The sequence below is a fragment of the Hyaena hyaena genome, unplaced genomic scaffold (assembly GCF_003009895.1).
Source record: "Hyaena hyaena isolate Hyena2069 unplaced genomic scaffold, ASM300989v1 scaffold_305, whole genome shotgun sequence".
NCBI classification, from domain to species: Eukaryota; Metazoa; Chordata; class Mammalia; order Carnivora; family Hyaenidae; genus Hyaena; species Hyaena hyaena.
The window spans coordinates 1,213,227-1,228,727 of NW_024080938.1; the positions used below are offsets into that span (position 1 = coordinate 1,213,227).

General features: G+C 37.8%; 1 protein-coding gene across 1 annotated transcript in view; it reads left to right on the forward strand.

Moving 5' to 3' along the window:
• The window catches only part of OPCML (opioid binding protein/cell adhesion molecule like), a 295,587-nt gene extending 280,313 nt beyond the window's left edge, over window positions 1–15,274 (forward strand). The window contains exon 6 of the mRNA XM_039248228.1: window positions 15,142–15,274. Within this exon, the coding sequence (XP_039104159.1) occupies window positions 15,142–15,146 (5 nt within the window). The 3' untranslated portion in view covers window positions 15,147–15,274. The remainder of the gene's footprint in view (window positions 1–15,141) is intronic.
• The last annotated feature ends 227 nt before the right edge of the window (window positions 15,275–15,501 follow it).

Consider the following 15,501-nt stretch of genomic DNA (forward strand, 5'->3'; position numbering starts at 1 on the left):
GTTAAGATTTAATTGAATTAGGGGCACCTGGGTGGCTTAGTCGGTTAAGCGTCCGACTTTTGCTTAGGTCATGATCTCGCGGTTCATGGGTTCGAGCCCCGCGTCGGGCTCTGTGCTGACTGCCAGCTCAGAGCCTGGAGCCTATTTCAGAGTCTGTATCTCCCTCTCTCTCTGACCCTCCCCTGCTCACGCTGTCTCTCTCTCTCTCTCCTAGAAATAAAAATATATATATATTTTAAAAAAAAGATTTAATTGAATTAAAAAAGGGTACCTGGGTGGCTCAGTTGGTTAAGCATCTGACTTTGGCTCCGGTCATGATCTCACAGTTTGTGGGTTTGAGCCCCGGGTCAGGCTCTGTGCAGACAGCTCAGAGCCTGGAGCCTGTTTCGGATTCTGTCTCTCCCTTTCTCTCTGACCCTCTCCTGCTCACGCTCTCTCTCTCAAAAATATATAAATGTTAAAAATTTAAAAAAAGATTTAATTGAATTAAAATGAGTCAAAAACTACAATGCGTTGTGAAATGATAGGTTGTGTGTGTGTGTTTTATTTTTGTTTAAAAATTTTTTTAATGTTTTTTATTTATTTCAGAGAGGGAGAGACAGCTTGAGCAGGGGGGGCTCAGAGAGAGGGGAGACACAGAATCTGAAGTGGCCTCCAGGTTCTGAGCTAGCTGTCAGCACAGAGCCCGATGTGGGGCTCGAACCCACAACCAGTATAGAATAGTTGGAGCAATAACAGGAGCTTGGAGGAAGGTGGTAGCAAACTCAGAGAGAACTGGACACATGTGAGATGCATTTGAAATTATAGAATCTTCTGATGGACTTTATGTGGGTAGTGAGGGAGGGTAAGTTAAAGATAAATCCTAGAAGTTTGGTGGGAGCCAAGTTTGATGGTGCCAGTTATGGAGGTAAACAAATTTGGAAGAACAAGATGTTTTGTTTTTTTTGTTTTTCTAAAATTTTTTTTAATGTTTATTTATTTTTGAGAGAGAGACAGAGTGTAAGCAGGGGAAGGGCAGAGAGGCAGGGAGACAGAATGTAAAGCAGGCTCTAGGCTTCCAGCTATCAGCACAGAGCCGGAAGTGGGGCTTAAACCCACGAACGGTAAGATCATGACCTGAGCCGAAGTCCAACTCAACCAACTGAGCCCCTAGGCGCCCCTGTCTTTTGTTTTCTGTTTTCTGTTTTTTTTTTCTTTTTAGAGGGTTTAGATTTTCTCATTTTGAGAGCTCACCTGGGGAACTTGCTTAGAATACACATTCCATGGCCCTCGCCCTGGAGATTCCAATCTAATAGGTCTCTCCTCCATTTATTCAGATGTACTGCATTCAGATTTGGGAATAGTCTAAGTCTTAAGACATAGAGACAACCTTTTATTTAAAAAAAAAAGCAGTTCACTGGCGTATTATTGTGTGTAAATGTGTGTGTGAGATGAATGGTGAGTATACTGGTTTGCATTCATTATATGTATGAAGATTACTGTACCTGAAAAGCAAATAGTAATTGACTGAAACGATATAGATAAGAAGCCTAAAGCAAAAGATGAAGGGGGCTCTGTTATACTAGTCCTACCTCCAACTTTAGGGCCTTGCGTCTATAGGTCCTGTGTCTTTTGTCCCTCCCTCCTCCAACCCACACAGGTAACCCCTTCTCATCCTTCCTACCTCAAATCAAATCGCATATCACCAGGAAATCTTATTGGACTCCCACACAACTCCTCATGATCCACGTGTTCATAGAACCCTACACAGAACACATTTATATCACATGTGAATGTCTGTGTGATGTATGTGTCTGTGTGTGCTGTGTGTGTATAATGTATGTGTATATCCTTGTGTGTGTCATTATGTGTAGTGTGTCTGTCTGTGTATGTATGTGACAGTTTTATCATTGACTTTCTCACCTGCTAGGCTGGAAGTGTTTCAGGAACTAAAGCCATTTTTGTTTTGCTCACCATCTTATCCCAGCACCTAGGAACCTGTCAGGAATTAAGTATTCAATAAATAATGGGGGATACATGAATATATGTGGTTTCTTATCCGGTTCCAAGGGTAAATACTTTTCTTCTCACTGGTGGCAGTTCATGGATTTCTAGAAGGGTACTTGTTTACCTTAGGGCGAGAATGCACAGAAAGAAGATTCCAAAATATATGGAAAATAATTAGACTGGAAAAATATCTTTGCATAATCTTAAATATCATCAACAACACCAAAAACTTACTGAACTCACCTTTCCACTCTCTATAGAGTCCTAATGTTCCAAAAAGGAGTTTTAAAGTCCTCATATGATATCAGTGCTGAAATGAGAACTTTATTGCCAGACCCTCTCATACCAGAAATCACTAGCCACTGGGAAAATGGAGTTTAGAATGACTCATTCATTCCCTTAAGGAACTCACCCAGCTTTATTGAGATATAACTCACCTATTACATACATAATTGCATATATAAGTGTAAGTGTACAATGTGATGATGTGATACACTCCTATATAGCCAAATGATTCCTCACATATAGCCAAATGAGGGGTAGTTAGCACCTTTATCCCTTCACATAATTGCCATTTGTTTTTTTTTTGATGAAAATATTCAGGATCTACTCTCTTAGCAACTTCCAAGTATATCATAAAGTATTTTTCCTAATAGTTACTATGCTACATATATATGTATATATATTATATATATTTATAGTTATATATTATATTGCTTATATTTATATAAACATATTGTTATATATTGTTATATAATTATATATTATAAATAAATAATATAATTATTATAATTATATAGCAATATATAACAAGTCATATATGGGTCCAATTTAACTCTTTTACATATGATCATTCAATAGCACCATTTATTGAAGTGATAGCCTTTCCCCCATTGAATATTTTTGGTATCAAACTTGAAATCAACCACATGAAAAAAAATTGGGCACATTTTTCAAATATTAGTTGATTATATATATGAAAGTTCATTTCTGGGCCCTAAATTCTGTTCCATGCTCTCTGTATCTATTTTTCTTCCAGTACCATATTATTTTGACTGCTACAGCTTTGTAATACAGTTTGAAATCACAAAGTGTGAAACTTCCAGCTTTGTTCTTTTTCCAGATTGCTTTGGCTATTTGGGAGTATTTTTGACTGTGTATGAATTAGAGGATTTTTTTTTTTGTATTTTTGTGAAAAATACCTTTGGAGTTTTGAATTCCATTTCATTGAATCTATAGATGGCTTTGGGTAGTATAGACATTTTAACAATTCTTTCAGTCTGTCAACTCAAGATATCTTCCCATTTACTTCAGTCTTTAAATTTTTCATCAAAGTTTTATAGTTTTCTGTGTATAGAATTTTCATTTCCTTTGTTAAATTTATTCCTAAGTATTTTATTGTTTTTATGCTATTATGAACAGCAGTGTTTTCTTTATTCCTTTTTCATATATTTTCTTGTTAGTATATAGAAACACAACTAATTTCTTTTTTAAAATTTTTTAATTACAAATTTTTTTTTACCATTTTTCATTTTTTTTCTCTCCTTTTATTTTTATTTATTTATTTTTTCAAATAGTTTATTGTCAAATTAGTTTCCACATAACACCCAGTGCTCATCCCCACAAGTGCCCTCCTCCATGCCCATCCCTCCTCCCCCCCACATCCATCAGTCCTCAGTTTTTGTCAGCATTCAAGAGTCTCTCATGCTTTGCCTCTCTCCCTTTCCCCCACCATTTCCCCCCTTCTTCTCCCGGTTGGTCCTCTGTTAAGTTCCTCCTAGTCCTCCTATACGTGCACACATATGATATTTGTCCTTCTCTGCCTGACTTATTTCGCTCAGCATAACACCCTCAAGGTCCATCCAAGTTGCTACACATGGCCAGATTTCATTGTTTCTCATTGCCATGTAGTATTCCATGGTATAGATAAACCACATCTTCTTGATCCATTCATCTGTTGATGGACACTTAGGCTCTTTCCATGTTTTAGCTATTGTGGAGAGTGCTGCTATAAACATTGGGGTACATGTGCCCCTATGCCTCAGCATTTCTGTATCCTTGGGTAAATTCCTAGCAGTGCTATTGCTGGGTCATAGGGGAGTTCTATTGTTAGTTTCCTGAGGAAACTCCACACTGTTTTCCAGAGGGGCTGCACCAGTTTACATTCCCACCAACAGTGTAGGAGGGTGCCCGTTTCTCCACATCTTCGCCAGCATCTAGAGTTCTCTGATTTGCTCATTTTAGCCACTCTGACCGGCATGAGGTGGTATCTCCGTGTGGTTTTGATTTGTATTTCCCTGATGAGGAGGGATGCTGAGCATCGTTATGGCCAACAGACACATTAATTACAAATTTTTAAATATTTTATTTATTTTTGAGAGTGAGATAGAGACAGCCTGAGCAGGGGAGGGTCAGAGAGAGAGGGAGACACAGAATCCGAAGACAGGCTCCAGGCTCTGAGCTAGCTGGCAGCACAGAGCCCGACGGGGGGCTCGAACCCACAAACCATGAGATTATGACCTGAGCTGAAGTCGGGCGCTTAACCGACTGAGCCACCCGGGTGCCCCCACAACTAATTTCTTTATGTTTATTTCTTATCCTGCAACGTTACTGATTTGTGGATTTGTTTGACTTTTTCTGGTAGATTCTATAGGATTTTCTCTATATAAGATCATATCATCTGCAAACAAAGACAATTTTACCTCTTCCTTTCATATTTGGATATATTTTATTTAAATTCCTTGTGTAATTCCTCTGGCTAGCACTTCTAGTACTATGCTGAATGGGAGTGTGGTCACCCTTGTCTTCCTCATGACCTTAGACAAAAAGCTTTCAACCTTTGACCACTGAATATTAGGTTAGCTGTGGGTTTTCCATATATGGTTTTTATTATGTTGAGATGCATTCTTTTAATACCTAATTGTTGAGACTTTATCATAAAAATGTTGTATTTTGTCAAAAATTTTTTCACCCATTGCGATGATCATATGATTTTCACCTTTCATGTTCCTATGTGGTATATTGATTTGCATATGTTTACTCATCCTTGCAGCCCAAAGGCAAATCCCACTAAATCATGGTATATGGTCCTTTTGATATACTGTTGAATTTGGTTTGCTAATATTGTTGAGATTATTTGCATATACATGCGTCAAGAATTTTTTCTATAGCATTTGTTTTTTCCTTATGATCCTATATGACTTTGGTATGAGGGTAATGTTCAATTTATGATTCCTCCTCTTTAATTTTTTTAGAAGAATTTAAGGATGATTGGCATTAATTCTTCTTTAAATGTTTGGTAGAATTCACCAAGGAGACCAGGAGATCCTGGCTTTTCATTGTTGAAAGGCTTTTGTTTACTGATTCAATCTCCTTAGTTATTTCTCTTTTCAGATATTTTATTTCTTGATGACTCAGTTTTGGTAGGTTGTAAGTTTCTAGAAATGCATTAGTTTTTTAATTATCCAATTTATTGATGTGTAATTGGTCATGGTAATCTTTTATGAACTTTTTATTTCTGTAGCATCAGTTGTAATGTCCCATTTTTTTATTTCTGCTTTTAGCTATTTGTGTCTTCTGTTGTTGTTTTTCCCTTAGTTTGGTTAAAGGTTTGACAATTTTGTTTATCTTTTCAAAAAATGTCAGCTCTTAGTTTCATTGATTTTTTTTATTGTTTTTATGTCCTCTATGTCTTTATTTTCACTCTGATCTTTATTATTTCCTTCCTTTTGCTAATACTGGGTTTAATTTGTTCTTTTTCTAGTTATTAATGGTGTAAATTTAGGTTGCTTTTCTTTTGAGATCTTCTTGTTTCTTAATATACGCATTTATCACTGAATTTCCTTTTTGGAACTGCTTGTGCTGCATCTCATAAGTTTTGGTATGTTGTGTTTTCGTTTTCATTTGTTTCAAGGTGTATTGATTTCATATTTGACTCATTGGTTGTTCAGAGTGTGTTGTTTACTTCGACTTATTTGTGGATTTTCCAGCTTTCCTCCTGGAATTGATTTTTAGTTTCATACCATTGTGGTCAGAAAAGTTACTTGGTGTGTTTCAATCTTCTTAAATTTGATAAGACTTATATTGTGACCTATAGCATGATCTATCCTAGAGAATTCCATGTGTACTTGAGGGGAATGTGTTTTCTGCTATTGATGGATGGAATGTTTTGTCTATATCTGTTAGGTCCATTTGGTCTAAATTGTAGTTCAAGTCCAACATTTCCTTATTGATTTTCTGTCAGGATGATGTATCCATCATTGTAAGTGGGGTATTGGAAACCCCTGCTATTACTGGATTATCTATCTCTCTCTTCAGATCTCTTAGTATTTGCTTAATATATTTTAGGTGTCTTGATGTTGGATGTATATAATTGTTTTATCTTCCTGATAAATTGATTACTTTATAAGATAATGGTCTTTTTTATCTTATTACAGTTTTTGGCTTAAGTCTATTTTGTCTTATATATATTTATCTGTATAAACGCCTACTCTCTTTTGATTTTTGATTTTCACCTACATGGGATATCTTTTTCTATCTCTTCACTTTGAGCCACTGTGTGTCATTAAAGCTGAAGTGAGTCACATGTAGATAGCATATATTTGGGTCTTTTTTTTTTAATCCATCTAGTGATGTTATGTCTTTTGGTTTCAAGAATTTAATCCATTTACATTAAAATTAATTATCAATAGGTAAGTACTTACTAATGCCATCTTATTAATTGCTTTCTGGCTGTTTTGCAGTTCCCTTATTCCTTCTCCCTGTCTTTATGCCTTCTGTATGCCTTCTTTATGATTTTCTGTAGCAGCATGACTTTTTTCCCTTCCTTGTATCTTTTTTTAAATGTTTTATTTATTTCTGAGAGACAGAGAGAAAGAGAGAAAGAGAAAGAGACAGTGTGAGCAGGGGGGAGTGGGTCAGAGAGAGAGGGAGACACAGAATCTGAAATAGGCTCCAGGCTCTCAGCTAGCTGTCAGCACAGAGCCTGACGTGGGGCTCAAACTCATGAACCGTGAGATCATAATCTGAACCGAAGTTGGGTGCTTAACCTACTGAGCCACCCAGGCGCCCCCCTTCCTTCCTTCCTTGTATCTTATGTGTGTCTACTGTAGGTTTTTTCTTTGTGGAGTCATAGGCTTACAAACAACGTTCTATAAGTCTAATTTATGCTAACAACTTAACTTTGATTATACACAAAAACTATACTCTTATTCTACAGTCATACTTTTGATGTCACAATTTGCCTCATTTTATATTGTACATACATGAACAATATTTTTTTTTTTTAGAACGATCGTCTTTTTTAAACTTTTTTTTAAATGTTTTTATTTATTTCTAGGAGAGAGAGAGACAGTGTGAGCAGGGGAGGGTCAGAGAGAGAGGGAGTCACAGACTGAAACAGGCTCCAGGCTCTGAGCTGGCAGTCAGCACAGAGCCCGACACGGGGCTCGAACCCACAAACTGCGAGATCATGACCTAAGCGAAGGTCGGACGCCCAACCGACTAAGCCACCCACCCAGGCGCCCCCCCTTTTTTTTTTTTTAGAATAAAGGTTTATTAACTTAATTGTTCTCTAAGAAACTGAACACTTTAAGAAACAGATACTATTTGTAATTAGTTACTTCAATTATTACAAGGTTTTCCATATGCACTTAAATGGTGGTTTGGTTATTTTAATATGAGAAATTTCACATTAATGATATCAATTAGTAATTTTTAAGCAAAAGTTATTATTTTACTAAAGGTGTTATCACTACTTTGTCCTTTAACTTTCTACTACAGTTAAGTAGTTAACACACCACCATATTATAGTATTAGTGCATTCTGAAATTGATTATATGCTTACCTTTGCAGTGTTTTTTATAGTTTTATATGCTTTCATGTATCTAGTGTTCTTTATTTTAGCTTGATAAGCTCCTTTAAGCATTTCTAATAAAATAGGTCTTGTGGTCATGAACTCCCTCAGGTTTTGTTCATCTTGCAATGATGAACCCCTTCAATTCTAAAAAACAACTTTCCCAGATAGACTATTCTTAGCTGGTAGGTTTTGTTTTTCTTTTAGCACTTTAAATATATCATCACTCTCAGGAGTCTTGGGTAGCTCAGTTGTTTAAGCATCCAACTCTTGATTTTGGCTAAGGTCATGATCTGATATTTGTGAGACTGAACACTGTGTTGGGCTCCCTGATGGACATGGAGCCTACGTATGATGCTTTCCTTCCCTTGGCCCCTCCCTCACTCTCATGCTCTCTCTCTCTCTCACTCACTTTCTCTCTCTCAAAAATAAATAATTTAAAAAGTATATATATCATCACTCTCTCGCCTACCCTTTAAAGTTTCTGCTGAGAAATTTGCCTAGAGCCTTGAGGGGACTCCTTCCTAAGTAACAACTTCTTTTTTCTTGTTGCTTTTAAGATTCTCTCTTTATCTTTGATTTTTGACATTTTCATTTTAATATGTCTTGGAGGCTATCTTTAAGTCGAGTTTATTTGGTGACCTATGAGCTTGATTGACTTGGATATCTAAATCTCTCGGCAGATTTGGGAAGTTGTCCATCATTTCTGCTCCCTTTTCCATCTCTTGTCCTTCTGGGACTCCAATAATTTGCAGATTTCTTCATTTCTTCTTTTAAAGGTATTGCATAGATCACACAAGTTTTCTTTATTCTTTTTCATTCTTCTTCCTTTTTTACCCTCTGACTGAATAATATCAAAGATCCTGTTTTGTAATTCACAAATTCTTCCTTCTGCTTGATTCCTTTTGATGTTGATGGCCTCTATTGCATTTTTCATTTTATTCATTGTACTTCTCAGCTTGAATTTCTCTTTCTCCCGTTATAAACGATTTCTTTCTCTTTGTTAAACGTCTCATTTTGTTTGTGTACTGTTTTCCTTATTTCGTTGACCCATGTTTCTGTGTTTTCATGTAGCTCATTGAGCTTCCTTAAAATAGTGTTTTGAACTCTTTATTTGGTAAGTTGCTGGTCTCTGTGTCTTTGGAGTATGTTCCTCAAACATTACTATGATCCTTTGGTGGTATCATGTTCCCTTGATTTTTCATGTTCCTCCAAGTTTTGCTATCTTCATATTATCAGCAGCAATCACCTCCTCCAGTCTTTACTAACTGACTTTGGGAGAGAAATACCTTCTGCTGGTTCTGCTAGGGATTCTGAGGCTTTGTAAGATCTTCTATGGTTATGCCTTTCCACATAGTTTTATTTCTCCTATGGCAGAATTCTTAAGCTTGTGTGCTTTTTCTCTGTTCTGCAATGCACTAGGCTAAGTACTGACATCTCCCTTTTGCTTTCCCAAGGGAATCACTAAAACTCAGGTTGTGGTTTCTCCTTAGCCTATAGATTTGGACTTTTTTTCTACACTTGCTTACTAGTCATCTACCGAAGCTTACATTTTCCAATGGTAAGGGCATGCACAGAGAACTGCTCATAGGATGTGGGAGTGTGTGGGTGAGGCATGTGGAATTCTGGGGGTGGCTGTGTGTTAACTAGGGGAATCTATGGATGAAGTATCACAAGCAAGCAGCTCATGGAAAGGCTTCCTGATGGAGACTGTGATCAGTTAGTAGGATCTGAATTCTTTTTTATGCCTTTCTAGAGTCCTGTCTGCCACTCTTCCAGCATCTTTCAGCACCAACCCCTCAGTCATACAGCTCATGATAGTACTCGGGATGGATTGAGAGAGAAATGGGCCCCATCTGGGGAAGATGGGTACTTACCCACACACTTTTACTTTCCCCTGTGGGAGAAATCATGGATTGAGAAGGTCTCACTTAGTACTGAGCTGTGCTGCCTTGGAGAGAACATTATGCAAGTAAAGTCAGATTGTCCTCCTACCCTCTCCAAGGTGTCCAAACTTGTATATTTAGCTCTAATGCTGAACTGGAATGTCTCTGCTGGAAACCTGGGCTTCCATAAAGGCCCTCAAGTTCATGCTTGAACTAAGATCATGTTCTCCAGGCACTCCAAGACTGACTGAAAGGGGTTGGAGCTGTTTTATGGTCACTGCAGGGTCTAAAGCCAGAACAAGTTCTATATGTCTGTTACTTGATGCACAGGAAGGCAAGACTCCTCTAGTCCCTAGGCACATAGTGCTGGATCCCACAGCTCCCACAAAGACAGTTCTGCTTGTGGTTGGGTGCCAAATTGTGGTTGAAAGTGGGAATTGACAAAATGTCTTATCAGTCATTTTGTTGATGTTGCTCCTCAAGGAACTTGTGAACTAATGGAACCTGAGAGTTATTTGGTAATTGTTCGTTCACGTGGCTAATCTGGGTTAGTCACCAGATGGCTGAAACTGGATAAATGTGCCTGAGTCAAAACAGCTTTTTCTGCCCCAGGTTAACCAAGTGGCTAGGATATAGTGATGCCATTTATGGTGTAGAACTGCCTCAGAGATCTACCAAACCCCTGACAATGATCTGGACTGATGTGTAGTTCAGGGTACTATATATCTAACTCAAGGTATTAGTAATATATATTCCTAGGTATAGTCCAACTAGATCACATTTCTTTCCTTAATGTCATAATTACTCCCAGAATGCTTATTGTAAACAAAGGAGTACTGAAACAACCCTATGGAAGTGATTTTCCCCCCCATATTCTTAGATCTCTAATTTATTAGTACAAAGGTAGGCTGTACTGGAGGAAGGGAATAAGGGAAGAGAAAAGATAAAAGGAAATGTGCAGGGAAAAAAATGCTACCAAAGAAGACATGGGTGAGCTAGGCTAGTGGGTTATTTAATCAGAGAGACTGTCTCATTGATAATTCAGAGATATGTCTTAACACTGCTATGTTTGTTAATGAAAATAGCCTATGCTTCTACTCATAAATTCCAATTCGATGCCCAGTGTTCCAAAGCTCAGATAATCCTATGCCATGGACTCTACCTGACTGATTATTCTTTTATATTTTTGAAGACAAGGAATGATGAGACATTAATATAGAAGCTCCTAGTGTGCCAATGTTTAGAAGAATGATTCTACATGTGGCTGGGAGAAAAAGACAGGTATTAATGCAAAAATGATCAGGAGGCCAGGGAGTCTGACGTATTTGTAAAGCAGCAGTGTTGAGGTACGTGCAAGAACGGCAACAAACACGTTGTAATGAATTTGCTGACCTTGGGCTGCTGTGATAGAGGGCGATTACTTCTGACTGGTGAATTACACCATGGAATATTGATTTCCTTGTTCAGAACTAGGGCTGGGCAAATGGTTTGCCTGACCCTTTTACACACGTGCTGTGTTAGTGTTGGCTCAATCAAATGCTTAGTAGATGAAGAAAACCTTTCACTCTCTGAGGGGGGCATCCTGTACCCAGAACATGAGGAAGAAAACGCTAGTGAGAGGGATGAATTATCCATTATTCTGGATCAAAGAGGGTCTGGTGAATTCGTTTTTATTAAGTAAAATGTCCCAATGACCTTAAGTCTAACAGACATGGGGAAAAAACAGTGGTGATTTAATCTATTTGGATACTGTGGGCTATGAGCTGTTTGGCTGACAGGAAGAGTCAGAATTACTAGCCATTACAAATAAAGTACTGACAAGTTTGGTGTTACCTAAACTGGTGTCATAGTCCAAGTAAGGAACATTCTCTGAGTCAGGAGAAAGAGTTTGTGAGCAAATAGCTTGTGCAGCAACATCATTACAAATGATGAGCTCTAATCCATATGGGGCTCCCTGGGTGATTCCAGAGTTGCTGTTTTTTGTTTATTTGGTTAAAAATCAAAGCGTGTAGGACACAATTCTTATAAAATATATTTGAGAAATGTAGACAGCCTATAAGAAAAACCCAGAGTGAAACGTCACAGTAGTGTTCTTTAACATGAGTTTGGAATAGTCCACGAACTATCCGTAACTATCTAGAGCATTTTGTAAGCATTTTTCAAGCATGTGGACTTGTTTGGATTTCTTGTCTTGAGAATGTGATTGTATCTCTTTCTTCAGACTCTCAGAGTAGCCCGACATTGTGAGCTTTCAGAATGGTAGCTTTTTCAATCCTTATTTTCATGCCAGAAAAGGGGGCCCTTCCCTTCCTAGTCGAGTGTGAATAATGATATTTCTTACATATTTCCGCAAGACCAATTCAAATGTGAACTCCTCTTATTTTGGGAAATAGACATGTACTATGGAAGAATGGAGAAGGAGGGTCCAGAGGATTTCAGAGCTTGGGAGGCCTTTTGAGACCAGCTTGTCCAATATTCATTTTAGCAATTAGGAAACTGAGGTTTCAGAAGGTACGATGACCCATTGCAGATCTCACTACAAACCCTAATGTATCCCTTGGCTGCCTGTTGCATATTCTCTCTATTATACCTATACTCATTCCTCAAAAATGAGAAGAAGTTGCCATGGAATAGCATGCACTACCTTTACTATGCAGAATGAAATCTGATTGTATTTTCCCAAGAGCCGTCTAGGAATGGTGCCCACAGTGGCCTGTGAGGAATAAGGCAGGACCTTGCCTTACCCTCTAAGAACTTACTTTTGGCACTACAGAACACATTTACATATGTATATGTAGACCCCTGCACACATACAGTCTCAGGAATTAGTTATATGTTTTGAATTTCTTCTCTATCATTTCATTTGCATTGTTCTTGTTCATTGAACTCTAAGATGGACACGTAGAGAAAAAAATGTTGTTTTTAATAGACAGCATCTAGTACAGTACATCTTAGTTTTTCACTGTCTTCCTTTCCAAGTGGTCAAGTACAAATGAGAATTGTGCTCAGAAGTGAAAAGAATGGCAGGGCACTGGCTTGAACTGGTGATATGATAAAATATTTGTTTTCTGTTCCCTTCTCTTTCTTCCTCCTCCTTCTGAAGGAAGAAAAGGTGTCCTCACCCACGTGCGCCCTCTATGCTTTGTGCTCTTTTCCCCTTTGCAGTTCATAGATGCAGGAGATATGACTTGATGGCTCCATCTGAACCTTCCATCAACTTTGCAAATGACCCTTCAGAAGAAACTAAGGTTTAAGACAGTAGCCAAGGACAAACATTTGGAAAAAGGGATCAGGGATCATGAAGATTCCAACACCAAGCTCAGTCAAGTCTTTGCTCACTGCTTCTTACATCCTCATGTACTTCCTAGAGGAGTTAAAGATGAAGCATAGAGTCTAGGGGTAGCATTAAAAGTGAGGGGCACTAAGTGAACTTAGAATTGAACCAACAGTGCATATATGTCAAATGAGACCCACAAAATACTTCTGGACCCTTGAGGAGAGCACTTACCAGAATGATGTGATATAATTATTAAAAATCTTATCTGGAGACCTCTCTTTTCATTACTCTCTCTTATTATTTTAAAGATGAATCCTGGGAATAACAGGTGACATCAAAATGTCAATCCATTTTGAAGGATTAAGTAATTTAATAATTACGGTAAAGACGTCCCCACACACACGTGCACGTGCATACACATACAAGCATGCACACACACATTCCTAGAGAGAACTCTGAGTATTTTGCTTAGCCCCAATATCTTTGACTTCCCTGGACTTTAAGATGTATGGCAATTTACTTTCTTATTTTATTTGCATCACATAGAGGCAAAATTGAACAGCAGCTTGGGCCCGACATCTTTTTCTGTCCCAGAAAAAGCCACTCTCTTATAGAATACAAAAGTCCTTTTCAGATGCTGCAGTGGTCATCCCTCAAATTCTCCTTAAGGAGTCACTTCAAATATCTGCAGGAATGGCAGCTTTGATCACGTATGTCCCCTTCGTATAAGGCGTTCTGGAACAAAGACAATGCATTGGCTCTGGAACTCACCCTGATACGCACCTTTGATTGCCATTTATTAGAAATGCAGCTTTCCCTTGCAGAAATCTCATAAAATCTGAAATTACAAGATTGGATTTTAAAGATAGAGAATGATTATTAATCTTCCATCATAACATCTTAGGTAAAACATTACATAAAACTACTCGCTAGTAATAGAATCTGGACTACTTCCTAGCTCTACTGCTCAACAGCTCAGTTCTGTATCCAAAGTACTGCACTGATATTTAGAAATCCCAAAATCAGAGTCACTGGAAATCAGGTAAATGCTATGGCCACAGCAAACGTATGTTTCTAGGAAGTTTTAATCGCACATATATTCTGCCAGGGGTATAATTCATTTTCAAATAAGGCTAATGATCCTTGAGGTATAGAAATAAATTCATGCACCTTAACAATATGCCAAAATCAATGTCTAAGTTATATGGAAGGTTGCATGGGGAGAAGATCAACATTCAGATAATGAAAGGCAAACTAAACCTCCTTTGTAAAAAATAATGCATTAACATACATTAGACATAAGTTATAAGAAGTGATTATGTCTTGAGCTCAGGAATTGGAGAGTCTTTTCTACAGAAAACCATGTTGTTCTAGTCACATAATGTGGATAAGATGGGAGATATATGAAATTATAAGGGACAGGGAAATTAGGAGGAAGATGAAGAAACTCAGAGATCTCCGTTACTCCCAAATCATAGGGATATTAATTTGCATTTATTGCCTGGGAGAGAGACAGAGTTAGACACTCTTGGAGATAGTGTCTGAATTAAAAGCAGAAAGAGGTAAGAACTGAAGCTTTAGAATGACCTGATTGAGCAGTTTGGAATGACAAAGGAGACAGTAACCATACAATTAAATTCCAGTGAGCAAGTTGTGAACCAAATTAATTTTGCTATTTAGTTTAAATTAAAAACAAATGCTGGAAAAAGGTATTATTTAGTGCCTCTCTCAGAAACCACTACTCATAGTTCTTTTAAGTTGCTTATCTGTTGAAGAATAAATGACTCACATGTGCATATACATTTGGTCATAGAAGCACACGGATGTGTAGGCTCATCATGAGCAGGAACCATCTACTCTGACACATATCTCCTTTGGATAGAGTTTTCTCCTCTCAGAAGAAGTACCTCAAATTTTTACCATTGGAAATATAAAAATTGCGAATGTTTTGCTGATCCCAGATTTTACGTGTTTTATATCAAGTGCACACATTAAAGGAGTATTTCTAGGACTGATTGGTGTGACTGTCCACCCTTCCAAACAGACATATGCAATAAAGATAGTTTGGTCTAATGAAATGTGCTAAATTTCAATCAGATTTTAGTGTTAATTGCTAATTTACACTAATGTATCTGCAGCTTGAAGAACAATACCCATAATTCATCATCACCATCCACAGCAACAAAAGCAAATATTTGGGGATCACCTACTGTGATTAAAGTCCAGATCTGCAAGCTCCACTCATCAGAAGGCAGTCCTTGGACAAGTATTCAATGCTTCAGGTTAGCCATCTGAACCTACTGTGGAAGTATTTTGTACCTAAGTATAATCTGTGAGCTATTGAACGTCTGTGTGGCTAGAAAGGTGCAGATATCCTGTTGAAAGAAGATAAATGGAGTTCTTCAGGAGTTTGCTTGGAGCGGTTAGGGCTAGAATATTCTCCACTACCCCACCCTCTAAACACATGAGACACTGTTATGGGATAAAACCTGCCAGAC